General features: G+C 48.0%; 1 protein-coding gene across 2 annotated transcripts in view; it reads right to left on the reverse strand.

Annotated features, from left to right (window-relative positions):
* The window catches only part of LOC120372292 (interleukin 1 receptor accessory protein), a 60,971-nt gene that overhangs the window by 23,870 nt on the left and 23,266 nt on the right, over nt 1-13,835 (reverse strand). For both annotated transcript variants that reach the window (XM_039489274.1, XM_039489275.1), the window contains exons 3-4: nt 2,699-2,984; nt 1,734-1,926 (exon numbers count right to left, since the gene is read on the reverse strand). In XM_039489274.1, coding sequence (XP_039345208.1) covers nt 1,734-1,926; nt 2,699-2,984 — 479 coding nt within the window. The remainder of the gene's footprint in view (nt 1-1,733; nt 1,927-2,698; nt 2,985-13,835) is intronic.

A 13,835-nucleotide genomic window follows, 5' to 3' on the forward strand; every position in this document is an offset into this window, starting at 1 on the left:
GAAAGGTTTATAGCCTCTAAATATGCTGATGATAACTTGACTGTCATAAAAGCCAAAGATTTGTAGGTTTTCCAAGTGATTATTTCTGAATGGTGCATTTCCAACTCAGATTTATCTTAATGTGACAGTTGAAGAAAGAGGTAATATACCATTGTTAATGGCTTTTACTAGGCAAAATGGCTTTTACGGCTTGCTGTCTGCAAAACGATTTAAGTGGGGCTCTTTGTTTCATTCTGCTAATTGATTGTCAATATTTGAACATCAATAGATGACACAAATTAGTCATTTAAACCACCAAAATGAAGCTATTCCTCTTGGCCCAGAAGGAAGGGTTTTAGTTAGACCAGATACACTAATTCCCAAATGTCATTAGTGAGCAGCTAGCTGCACACCTGCGGCACCTTCCATCGAAGAATCTCAAACCACCGTACAAAACATCAGCGATTTTAGCCTCCCGGCCCTGTGTGGCTGCATCTCCACTGAGGCTACCCAGGGGATTCTCTCCCCCCTGGCTTAGCATGCAGGAAAGTGTAGCCCAGCCCCTAACATTCTTACCACTGTGTCATCTAGCCCTGCCAAGCAGAGCTGGACACTGCTATGCCTGTCGCTAGCCACGGCAAGCGGAATCTCGAAAACCTCAAAGGCGATATCAAGATTTTCAAAAGCGAGGAGCACCCAGCTGCAGACACCAGATAAGGGCCTAATTTTCAGGCGGTGCCTCCTGTCGGGCCCCCAAAAATCACTCGTCACTTTCCAACCTCTTCACCTAATAGTAATAATTCGGCCATCGATGTCCAGGCGCTTTACAAAGGAGGTCAGCATGGCTAGCCCTATTTTATAGATGGGGAAACCTTGAGGCACAAAATGGGCGTGTAACCTGCCCAAGGTCATTCAACAGCCCAGGAACTGAACCAAGATTTCCTGAGTTCCAGTCTACTGCCCTCTCCAGAAGGCCACCCTGTGGCTAAACTCTTCCTTGTTAGAACACAAGAATGGCCAGACTGGGTCAGACCAAAAGTCCATCTAGCCCAGTATCCTGTTTGCCGACAGTGGCCAATGCCAGGTGCCCCAGAGGGAATGAACAGAACAGGGAATCACCAAGTGATCCGTCCCCTGTTGCCCATTCCCAGCTCCTGGCAAACAGAGGCTAGGATCATCATCCCTGCCCATTCTGGCTAACAGCCATTGATGGACCTACCCTCTATGAATTTATCCAGTTCTTTCTTGAACTGTGTTATAGTCTTGGCTTTCACAACATCCCCTGGCAAGGAGTTCCACAGGTTGACTGTGCATTGTGTGAAGAAATACTTCCTTTTGTTTGTTTTAAACCTGCTGCCTATTAATTTCATTTGGCGACCCCTAGTTCTTGTGTTATGAGAAGGAATAAACAACACTTCCTTATTTACTTTCTCCACACCAGTCAAGATTTTATAGATCTCTGTCATATCCCCCCTTAGTCATCTCTTTTCCGAGCTGAAAAGTCCCAGTCTGATTAATCTAGGCCCCAATCCTGCGTCAGTGCCAGCAAGGGACGTTTTACTGCTGACTTCAAAGGAAGCGAAATTGTGGCAGTAGCTCCAGTAATGGCAGTGGAGCTGCATCAGGGAGTTTGAGGGTAGAATTTGGCCTCCTGGTTCTTATATGGCAAGGGCTGCACAGCTGGCTCTTTCAGGTGAGAAGCACTGCACCCCACTGCCCGGCCCAGGCTACAGCCCCACTACTCCCTTTCTTACCCTGTACCAGTTGACAGTTGGTCTTACGCTGGGAGGATAAAAGCCATCAATATCTGGACAAATGATCTTCCCGTTAGTATGCTCCAAATAGAACAGCTCTTCGGTGGGTTTTATTGATTGGCTGACGCAAGAAGTTTGGTCTTTCTGAACAACCTCCAGGGGAAACGCGACCTTGCTGCAATAGGTTGTGTTTCTAAGCACAGAGGAGGGAAACAAGATTAGCTTGGGCTAGTTTATTCAAGTGGCATTATGAATGAAATAAAAATACAAGTGACAGTTTGGGTCATAGAAATGACGACTCTGATGAGATAGATCCAGCCTGAATTGTCGTATTTGCATGTAGGAAAACTCCAGACAGACACACTGAGACAGACACAGCAGCCGCACAGTGCATTAGAAAAGCCTGAAGACTGTTTTCCCCATGCAAATACACTTGTATTGCACCATCCTTTACCAACATCACGAAAACAACGGGGCTAAGACCTGAAAGAGGAAGACAGACTGAGATCTCCTCTCTGTTGCTTTGGGGATGCTACACTCATTTTCTCCTGCACCCGGAGCTGTTTTTAATTCCCTGGAACTCTTTTGAGGTGTCAGGAAACTTTGGCAAATCAGCATCCAGTTGACATATTACCCTGCCTCTGAAGCTATCTCCACTTCTATATAGAGATTGTGCCTTACTGGAGAAGGCTTGTGGATTTTGCCAGGATTCTCTTCATGGACACTCATAGTTAGCACGGAGAGGTATGTGCATTAATGTCTGCAAGGTGCTAAGCATTATTATAATATAAATTGGCTTGGCACTGAGAATTCTTGTAACTGTCACATTCTTTCACCATTAATTCTTCTGTAAGTGGCCGTCACCCGACAGTAAGATATTAAGCTGGCAACACAATGTTCTTGTTATATAAAAGGCATTTGCATGCCCTAAAGTCTGACGCTCCCCGCCCTACTGTGCTGCTTACCTGAGCATGCAGGTATAATTCCCAGTGTCATTGAGAAGGGCAGGCCGGAACCAAAGGGTGTCTTTTTCCTTACTGATGCGATTGTCCGGGCGACGGAAGTTGATTGGCTGCTCCAGGTCCCGGTCCTGCCCAGTCCAGTACCACATGAGGGTTAAGCCGGCCGAATGGGCTGTACTGTAGTTGTATTTTAGAAAGGCCTCGAAGAGCGGGCATTTGATCCTAGCTGGCTCCCCGTCGTAGACCTGGATTTGTTTCATGGTGTCCACTCCCCAGTCATCACAGCGCTCTAGGGCCAGAAGGAAAAGACGCCTTAGCTTTCACGTGGGCAGAAAAGACCTGCTGTGCGTGCTCCCGCTCCCACTGAAATCAACCTGTCTAGTGGCGCCATTGGAGACGGAGCTGGGGATGCTGCCTTCAGAATACTAGGCACCTGGAAACCTGGCTGCTTCTTGGTGTTCTTCCTACAACTGCCCAAGATCTGCGTCCCTGCCAGGGCAACCTCACAGGACGTGAGTGGGTAGAGCCAGGCTTCCCGGAGAGAAATCTCACCTGAAAATGCCTCCTGGATGAACTTTATGCCACAGCGGTGTGTGCGTTTGTGTGGGGCAGCAGGGACCGGGAACGTAGGGTATTTCCTGGCGGTAGAATCAGTTAACGTTGCCACAGGACTTAGGGGCTGTTGGAGAATTCAATGGCACTGTGCCACCAACTACACAGGGACTTGTTTCTATTATAGCGTAGACAAGGAAACATGGGGGCCGGGCAAGGTTGCTGGTGGTACAGCGGGAAGACCTGGCATGGGAGGAGGCACAGTGTACTTCTTTGGGGAGGGTGCTCCAGACCTAGGAAGCAGCATGGGAAAAGGCACAGAGCCCATGGCCACACACGTCATACAGCAGGATCAAGGAGGGCTCACTGCAGGGACTGACAGAGGCAGAAGCTGGGCTGGGAGGAAGAAAGCTGCAGAGCAAACCCACATTCATCTTCATCAATAACAAAGGAATAAAGACAAAGCACAGGCAAAACATCAATTGTTCTTTAACAGGCATCTCTTTTCCCCGCCTTTGCCTCAGCATGGAAGCTCCTTAATAAAATGGACACGGAATGCAAGTGAATCCCAAAGCCACCGTGCTGGCTAACCGCTGTGTTTCCTAATTCTCCTCTGCGAGCCGAGAGAGGCTAGTGGTGTGACAACACATCCTGCCTCAGCGGCAGGCCCTGCACACACACGGGAAACAGGGCTGTGGCTGGTGGGAGGTGTCAGGTAGTGGCAAGTCTCCTACTCGTGCTAACTCAGAAAACCAGAGTGAGTCACACAGAAAACCGAGTCAGATGCAGCAGTGCCGTCATACCATGACAGTGCACATGGCAGGGGATTTACCACAGAGCCTCTCACGTATGCAGAGATGGAGGAGCATTTCTAGACAGAAAACCAGAGTCCTCAGACCTATTTCCTTTGGGCCAATCTTGCCGTGTCCCTTTGCCTTCCAGGGATCAGGCCCTTCTGGCACATCCTCCTCCTCAAAGGGACAGTGGAAAGTATTTTGGCCCAAAATTGACATTTAAAAACAAACAAAGTGAAGAGCAGGGCTAACACAACCTAATGGGACAGACTTCGCTACCCTTGTGCTGGGCAACACTAGCTTGCATAACTAAGTGCTACTTAAATGTAAGAATTGAAGAATCTGACCCAATCTGAATAGAAATGTTTTTCCTGTGAGTCTAAAAATGTCAGTGAAAACTGAACGTGTATTCCCTTGGAACGTGAGAAACCCAAACCAGCAGGAGAAACCTAGTGAAATGGACTGTCAACAGGAAGCCATGCTGAGCGGATAGCAAACGGCATAAAGAGTGAAAATTGAAACTAGATTTGTAAAGATTATTTCCCTTGAAACTCTCTGGCTGGTGTTTTCAGAAGCACACAGCATTGGCCTAACTCTGCTCCTAGTGAAGCCAGCGGTAAAACTCCTATGGGACTTCCCTGGAAACAGAGTCAGGCCAGTGCTGAATGCTACTGAAACCCTCATCCTGTAAGTCCAAAACATTGGCTAACCAGCATCACGGTCAAAGCCGAATGGGACACATACATCATGTGACCAACACATTGCTAAGCATGAGGTCCAGGCTACTTGATTTATACAAGGTCAGGACTTCAGAGTTGTTAGCAAAGCAGACGGCTCAGTCAGCGACTGCCTGCTTAAATGCCTGATGAAGCTTTACTGCTATTTGCTTTAGGGGTATTTATTTTCACAAAGAAAGCCTACAGCTTCATCCCCTCCTCTGCTTCCCGTTAGGGCCGGGGTTCTCAAAATGGGGGTCGGCACCCCTCAGGGGGTCGCAAGGTTATTACATGGAGGGTCGCGAGCTGTCAGCCTCCAGCATTTATAATGGTGTTAAATATATAAAAAGGTGTTTTTAATGTATAAGGGGGGGGTCGCACTCCGAGGCTTGCTGTGTGAAAGGGGTCACCGGTACAGAAGTCTGAGAACCCCTGTATTAAGACAAGGAAGTGCTGTCCTTCCTCTGTGAACAGGGAGTGATGTCTTGGGACTAGATGAGGGGACCATACATGAGGGCTCCCTGGGGTTCGTTCTCACCTGCGCTCCATGTGCCACTGACTTCACTATGTCCCCTTGGGCTGGGGAAGTGTCAGTTGTCTTTATTTCTTCAAATGGCAGGGCCAGAGGGGAAGAGAAACCTACGTAAACATGGCAACACTGATGTTCTGGGCTCAAGGCCAATGAACTCTGCAATCCTGAACAATCCTTTGTACTTTGGAAGAGCTCCCAAGTCAGCACTGCCTACGGTGTGTGTGTGGGGGGGTGTTGGTCGATGGCCACATAAAAGAGAATTGTGGTTTTCCATGATTGTCAATCACTCTGGTAACCGGTGAGCAAGGAGAGGTGTTACCTGGGCTGGGTAAATGTTCCTGACCGTTTAGTAAGGCTGTCACGAAAGGGATGACCAGCAATTGCACGGATTCAGGAGTCAAGACATGCTTAGGAATCCCAACTTGGAGAAGGTGGCGGGCTGCAAACCGCAGTGTGCGAACTCAAAGCGCAGCCGGCGGCCATGCTGATAAAGAACGGCTACACCGTACACCACAAAGCAGGGGGCTGGCTTTAGATTACATGGGAACATGGAGAGGCTGACTGCTCCCCAGCCCCAAGAGTGCAGGAAGGAAAGCCAAGGACCGTCAGTCTCAACTTGGACAGCAGAAACAAGCGTTGCATCTGACATATAAACCTTTCAGGGCATGAGGCGGGCTCCCCTCTACCCCCTCCTACCTGCACCCCTCAGGCTGCTGTGAAAGGATGCAGCCAGGCGGCCATCACCCACAGGCTGATGTGCATTTAGATTTACCACAGTGGGTGCCTTGTGCCTGAGAGGTTGGGTTTGTCTAGGAGGACGAGTGACGTGATCTGTCACCCACACAAAAGCCATTTCTTCCTCTTCAGCTGTTCAGTGGCTCTTTTACCAATGCTGATAATGCCCTTTGCTGCTATGACTAGCCTGCCGCTGTCGCAGAACAATGCAGAACCTGCTATGGAGACAGCTGGTTGTATCATTTGTCCAGGATGTGGGGGATTTAATCTGGGCTGGAAACTAATCTTGATGTGTTTGCATTCAACAGTGTTTTGTGTGCAGCAGCCTGCTGCACCCCTCCCCCTCCCCACTCCGTTAGGCTTCGTTAGAAGTTCAGAAACGTATTTGCTGCCGATGCCAGCAAGCCCATAACACTTCAGCTGGCGATGTCAGGCTCAACAGGTGACAAGGGCATTTCGTCCTTCCCTGGACAGTTCAAGTCCCACGAATATCCTTCCACAACACACAGGATTTCATTCTAAATACTGATTGGATAGCTCAGGTCCAGCCATACTACAAAGCAGAACAATGACACCGAGGAGGGCTTCGGGGCTCAGTGCAAGAGAAGCGTCCAGAACTCAGGGTGCAATCCTCAGCTGGCATAGCTCCACTGAAGTCAATGGAGTCGCGGGTGCTTACACTACCTTGGGCTCTGGCTTTCATAATCCAGGCACAGACAGTTTCCTGTCTCTGAAACGTCCCCTGCACAAATTAGACCTGTCAGAGGTAAGCTAGGTGGAACCAGCATTCGCTCTGTGGCTTGAGGGACTTGTGTAGACTTCTGGGCTTGAGATGGAGGACCCTGCAGGGTGGGAGTCTACACAGCAATGAAACAGCCCTGCAACCCAAGCCCAACTCAGCTGGCATGGGCCAGCCACAGGTCTTTCTTTGCTGTGTAGACAGACTCCCAGATATGGTAGCAAAGGGCGCATTAAAGATGCCTAGCAGAGAGAGCTGATGAAATTCTATTACAATCCACGGATACTCACCCTGGAGATGCCAATACAATTTAATTTTAAAATAATGCATGCAAGTGTCACTATTATTCGCATTAATTTGTACTGCTGCCGTCTCGAGACTGAAGCCCCGTTGCACCTGGTGCTGTACAAACACACAGGAAGAGACAGTCCCGGACCTGAAGAGTTAAAATCTGAATTGACAAAGGGTTGATGAGATACGTGTTGTTATCCGCATTATACAGCTGGTGGAACCCAGGTCCCGAGAGACTGCGCGACTTACCAAAGGTCACGCAGCGCGTTCATGACAGAGACTGGAATTAGACCAGATCTCCTGAGTCCCAGTCCGACGCCCTAAACCACCGACTATCGCAATGTGTCAGCAAGAGGAACAATGCGTGTAGAAGGGGGAAGGAGAAGTGGGATGGGACAGGGCATGGAAAGCCAGCATCAGTAAACACCAATGTGCAGCACTAGCTGTTCAGAGGCTGCAGGGGAGAGGCTGGTTTACAACCCTGCCTGGGAAAGGGACGGGGAGCAAGCGAGGTGGGCAAAGTTGTTCCAGCCGATGTGTCAGGAGCCAACGATCCACCTCCAACCCAGGAGGCTGGAGAGCAGAGAAAAAGGTCATTCTAAGGCCACTGCACGAGTTCAATGTTCCTTGAGAGAAGGATGAGAAGGGAGGACTCTCTCCTTCTACAGTTGGATGCACTTTCTGATGCACGGGGGAAAGCAGCTCATACGGGGGAGGGGAGTTAACTCTGAATGGCCAGGGCTGTGGGTGTTACAGCACCGACCTCGCACGCAGGCAGATTTCTTTATTATCATCATCTTTGCTCTCTTGCTTTAAAAACCTGCCCCCTGGCTCAGCCTGGCTGTTTCCCGGGTGAGGAGGCTTAGCAGGGACCCTGCTCAGAAGCTGAGCAAGGCTGGGGGTTTCCTCTCTGCACAAAGGAAAGTGCCGGGGAAGGAGGGAAAATAACGGTGTCGCTCGACCTCCGGAAAGTAGAAAATAAATATTCTGGAACATTGCAGCTTTGTTCACAACGCTCCCCATTCCCCCCTGAGGGACACACAGACTATCTCCTCCACACACACGTGCACCACACACCGACAGACGCACACGTGCCCAAATTTCATCAGATGTACACATACACGGTAAGTGGCTAGGGCACTGCACTGAGACTCCGGGGACCTGGGTTCTATTCATGGCTCTGCCACTGGCCGGCTGGGTGACCCTGGGCAAATCACTGCCTCACTCAGTGCCTCAGTTTCCCCATTTGTAAAATGGGGATAATAATCATAGAATCATAGAATTCAAGATCAGAAGGGACCATTATGATCATCTAGTCTGACCTCCTGCAAGATGCAGGCCACATGGCCATTGCCAATCTTCCCTGGAGAAAATTCCCTTCGACCCCAAATATGGCGGTCAGCTGAACCCGAGCATGCGGGCAAGACTCTCAGCCAAACATTGACCCATTGTACTATTTACCAGTGTGGCACTTAATTGACCTATTGACTAAGCCCTTATCCTATCATACCATCCTCCATAAACTTATCTAGCTTAATCTTAAAGTCATGGAGGTCAATTTCAAGCCTGAATTTCCTGACTGACAGTTTATATCCGTTTGTCCTCGTGTCCACATTAGCACTGAGCTGAAATAATTCTTCTCCTTCCTGGTATTTATCCCTCTGATATATTTAAAGAGTGTAATCATATCTCCTCTTATCCTTCGATCATTCTAGTGGCCCTTCTTTGTACCCGTTCTAGTTTGAATTCATCCTTCTTAAACATGGGAGACCAAAACTGCACAATACTCCAAATGAGGTCTCACCAACGCTTTATATAACGGACTAGCACCTCCTTATCCCTACTAGAAATACATCACATTGCCTACTCATAGTCATCCTGCGATCAACCAGGACTCCTAGGTCCTTCTCCTCCTCCCCTTCCAACTCAACTGGTGCCCCAGCTTATAACTAAAGTTCTTGTTAGACATCCCTAAATGCATAACCTTACACTTCTCACTATTGAATTTCATCCTGTTACTAATACTCCAGTTTACAAGGTCATCTAAATCTCCCTGGAGAATATCCGATCCTCTTCGAATTGACAATACCCCCAACTTGGTGTCATCCATAAACTTTATCAGCCCACTCCTACTCTTGGTTCCCAGGTCAGCAATAAATAGATTGAATAAAATCGACAGTTCCCCTTCAATACTACCTCTGCAGTCTCCCTTTAACCAGCTCCTTATCCACCTCTGGATTTTCATTTGATCCCCATCTTTTCCAATTTAACCAGTAATTCTTCATAATCCAGATATATTAGATCCAAAAATCTGTTACTTTTTTCCATGACTTTGCATACTACAGATGTTAGATTAACAGGCCTATAATTCCCGGGTCACTTTTTCCTTCTTGAATATAGGAACTATATTAGCTAATCTCCAGTCAGTCGTAGTCGGTACAATCCCGAATGGGATTTATTAAAGATTATAATATTCTAGGATGAAGATTATCCTTACTTCCGTTAGCTGTTCAAGTTTGGCTTCTACCTCAGATACCGTAATGTCTACCCCCATATCTTCATTCCCATCGGTCCTCTATCACTATTCCTTAGCCCTTCATTAGCCTCATTAAAGACCGAGGCAAAGTATTTGTTCAGATATTGTGCCATTCCAAGATTATCCCTAATCTCCACTCCGTTTAAAGTTTTAAGGTCCCACTTCTTCTTTCTTGGTTTTCTTCCTATTTATATGGCTAAAAACTCCATCTCCACTTGCCTTTCTCACAGCTTCCCTGCACCCTCTGACCTCAATAAGGTAGTCTTTTTGCTTCCTCCCTTTTTCCCATCCCTGGTGCGCTTTTTTTTTTTTTTTTTGACCCTCTAAGACACTTGCTCATCCAGCTCGGTCTAAAACTGCTACCTATGAGGATACATGCCTCTGACAACTCCTGCAACTTCAACCTGAAGTAACCCCAGGCGCCATCTGCCCTTAGATCCTAAAATATATTAGCAGTCCCCACTTCCTAACTAGTCGCCTTAATTTAGTAAAATTAGCCCTTTTGAAATCATACACCCTAGTCTCAGATGCACTATTGATTATCCTCCCATTTATTTACAATGTCCTCAACAAGGTCCTCAAATCAAATCTAAAATGGCATCCCCTCGTCGGTTCAGCAACCACTTGATGAAGGAATTCATTAGCTATCACGTATTATTACTGGCATTTGTTTCCCAATCTATATCCGGGAAGTTAAAGTCCCCATGATCAAGCAGTTCCTATTAGTGTTTAAAAACATTAAAGAGCTCTCTATCCATCTCTAAGCTAGATCCTGGCGGTCTATAGCACACCCCAATCACTATCCCGGTGAGGCTCTGGTAGTTTTCTTCCCAATGTGACCATTGCCCAAACAGACTCTGTATTGTCCATTGCAGTGCTAGTTATCTCATTACATTTCACCTCATTATTGATATACAGTGCTACTCCCCACCTTTACCTTTGCATCGGTCTTTCCTAAACAGCACATAACCTTCCATACCTGTACTCCAGTCATCCACCATGTTTCTGTTATTACCAGGAGCTCCAGTTCCTCCATTTTGTTACCTAACAAACATCCTAATTTTTCCTGTTGGGCTCCTCTCACTCTTTTCACCCAACTCGGTAGGGACCCAGTACTTCCAGTATGACTTGTAGATCTAGTATCTGTCCCCCTCTTCTCTGGCTATATCTGTTGTTATCTTGTTGTCCTCACTCCCAATGTGCCCAGGAGATAATGCTGATCTCCTTTATAAAGTGCTCAGAGCTATAACAGATGTGATTACTAAGTGGGTACATTATTTTGTAAATTGCTGTAAGGGGAAGGACTTTAAAGCAGGTTAAGTTACAGATATGCCAAATCCACCTTCCTCAAACTTTTGTGGTTCAGAAGAAGTAGGACCCAGTTCTAAGCCCTTGCCAGTTCCTTTCAGTTTTTTGTTTTTCAAAACTCCTGACCAATGAAATTCTGCCAAACCAACCCCACTCCCAGTTTAGTCCATCACTAGTTAAAATCTTGGAGATGACATTACAAAGAGCTGCTTATGCACTAAGCCATCTACCCTGCTGGCATCTGCTATTATGCCATTGCCAAACAGAAGCATCCTTTTTAATTGTCTTGAATCCTTGGAAAGCTGCCCTCCCTGCAAAGTGTTTGATTGCGCGATAACAGCAGGCTGTGAGCCAGCGATGTTGGTTGTTTTTTAGTGGATACGCAGACAAGTGTATTTATTTAGTTGGGGATCGGTCCTGCTTTGAGCAGGGGGTGGGACTAGATACCTCCTGAGGTCCCTTCCAACCCTGAGATTCTATGATTCTATGATTTAAGCGCCTGATGCTTTGCTCTAGCAGACACCAGAGCGAGCTTCATCCGATCTTATCTGTGCTTTCCTCCAGCACATCCATCTCAGAAGCGACAGTGAGCAATGCTCTATTACAGTGGTTTTCAACCTGTGGTCTGCGGACTCCCGGGGGTCCACAGATTATGGCTAAGACTTCCAAAGGGGTCTGCACCTTCATTCGAAATTTTTTAGGGATCTGCAAATGAAAAGAGGTTGAAAACCACTGGTCTACTATCATCATAGCAGCTTCCTGCCATCTTTAACTGCCGCTGCCTTACTATCTTCAGCAGAGCTGATTTGACTCAGCAATACCCTGAGCTGGGAGGAGAGAGCCAGGCTCACATTCGGCTTGATAAAGAATCAGTGTCAACGAGACAAGAAAAGTTGGTCATGAAAGGCAATTAAGTAGAACATAGTAATGACCGGAAAATCCCCCACCCTCCGCTCCAAGCCAAGACTGCAGGGGCTGGTCACAATTCCAGAGGAAGAGAAGAAGGCAGACTGAATACAATAGTGCGTGCCAGCAGCCAGATGTGGGTACGTTCATGCAGAGAGCAGGAGCTGGGCAATTACTTGCTCCCTTCATACCGACTGTGTCTTATGATTCTAACTTCGTACACACGTTCCAGCCCAAGACCGTTCCACGGCTGTGCCTACTACATACTGGTAAATGGCACAGGGGAGATGCTCCCCAGCAAACCTCCACACCACACCCTCACGTGGTCTATCTATTCGCACAACAGAAGAGTCATCGGGGGAGGGGGGAGAGCAGAGCAAACGTGACTACAATCCAGGATACCCTTTCCCTGCGCAGGACGAGCAATGGGTGGATCCAGGGGGCTCTTTCCATTGACCTGGTATTTGGTGATCTCAGGATCCTCATTTTCCCACAGCTTCTCTGTAAGCTCCCATCTCACACAGCCCAGTGCCCGTGACACCTGGCAGGCGCATTGGCTGCTCCTTGCAGCATGCTGGGGTTTCCACGGACGTCTCATGCAAGCGCAGCCCTGCATAGCTTATACCTTTTGACAAGGCGACTGCAACTGCTGCCCCCGGCCGCCAAAATCCAGTTACGCCTCGAAGGGACCTCAAAGTGTGTCTAACACATTTTCAATCAACAGCTGAGTCGAACAGAAACAAAACACCCAAACAAGATGTGAGACATGGACGTTGCTAGCTGGTCTCAAAGCGTCACCCCGGCCACTCTGGCGTAGAACTTTGGCTTATTACACAAAACTAAACCAGGGGGGAAGAGATTAGGTGACTCAGATAATATGATATGGAACTTGCATCAAAGAAGCCACCAGCTCAAATCTGATTCAAGTGAGGAGAGACTGAAAGCGACCAACTGACCTCAGATCAGTGACCTAAGTGAAATGGGCTCCTCCCTTCTGAGAGCTGCTGCCTGCCGGGACATAGAGACTGAACTCATCTCTTGTCTGCAGAAGGAATCCCGGCAGCTAGGGGTTAATGCACATTGGTAAGTACAACATGGCTAACTGCTCTACCTGCTTTGCGGCCAGACCTCCCAGTTCCCCCCACGGCTGCGGATCAGGCATCTTTCCCCAGTATAACTTCACTTTAAAAGTTGGGTGGGGAACAACCTAACCTCAAAGCATCGAAAATAAACCTCAGAGATGAAAGCAGCTCCAGGACTGTGCTTAAAAATGGAGTAGCAGGTCATAAAAACATACCTGAGCAGCCAGGGGAATGGAGGAGGGGGAGTAAGTCAGGAAATATTAGAAGACGGGGTGGGGGCAGAGGGCATGGGAGGGGCGGTTGTTCATTTAAAAAAAAACACAGACATTTCCATCTACTTTTCTTGTTACTTTACACCCTAAAATACGCAAGCTCTGGGTTCTGGGGCTGTCACCACTCATAGGAGAAATACGGTCACTGGAACCCCATCATTCAAATAACAGCTGTGTAGCAATACTTCCCGAGAATGGATACAAAGCTTTGCCTCTTCAAAGTGTTTCACAGACAGTAATTTATTAATCCTCAAATGATCCCTGGCCATAAGTAACCACACACCCATCGGACCGAGTGGGAGACAGACAGGCTAAATCGGTGGTGAGCAACCTGCAGCCTGCGCCGCTTCCCACAGCTCCCACTGTCCTGGAACGGCAAAACGCGGCCACTGGGACCTGCGGGCGGCCGTGCAAATGTAAACAAACGGTCTGCCAGCCCACCAGCGCATTACCCTGATGGGCCGCGTGCAGCCCATGGGCTGAAGGTTGCCCACCATTAGGCTAAATTGATCCCTGGTGGGCGGTTACACCGGGGATGAATTTGACCCAGAGGGCCTACTTCTGGTCTCTGCTCCACTGAGGGTAGATGAGTTACAGTGGATTTACACCAGTGTACTGAAAGTCTCAATTCCGCACCACTGAAGTCAACTGGAGTTGTGCAACTAATTTCAGAGGGA

Source organism: Mauremys reevesii, linkage group 9 (assembly GCF_016161935.1).
Source record: "Mauremys reevesii isolate NIE-2019 linkage group 9, ASM1616193v1, whole genome shotgun sequence".
Classification (NCBI taxonomy): Eukaryota; Metazoa; Chordata; order Testudines; family Geoemydidae; genus Mauremys; species Mauremys reevesii.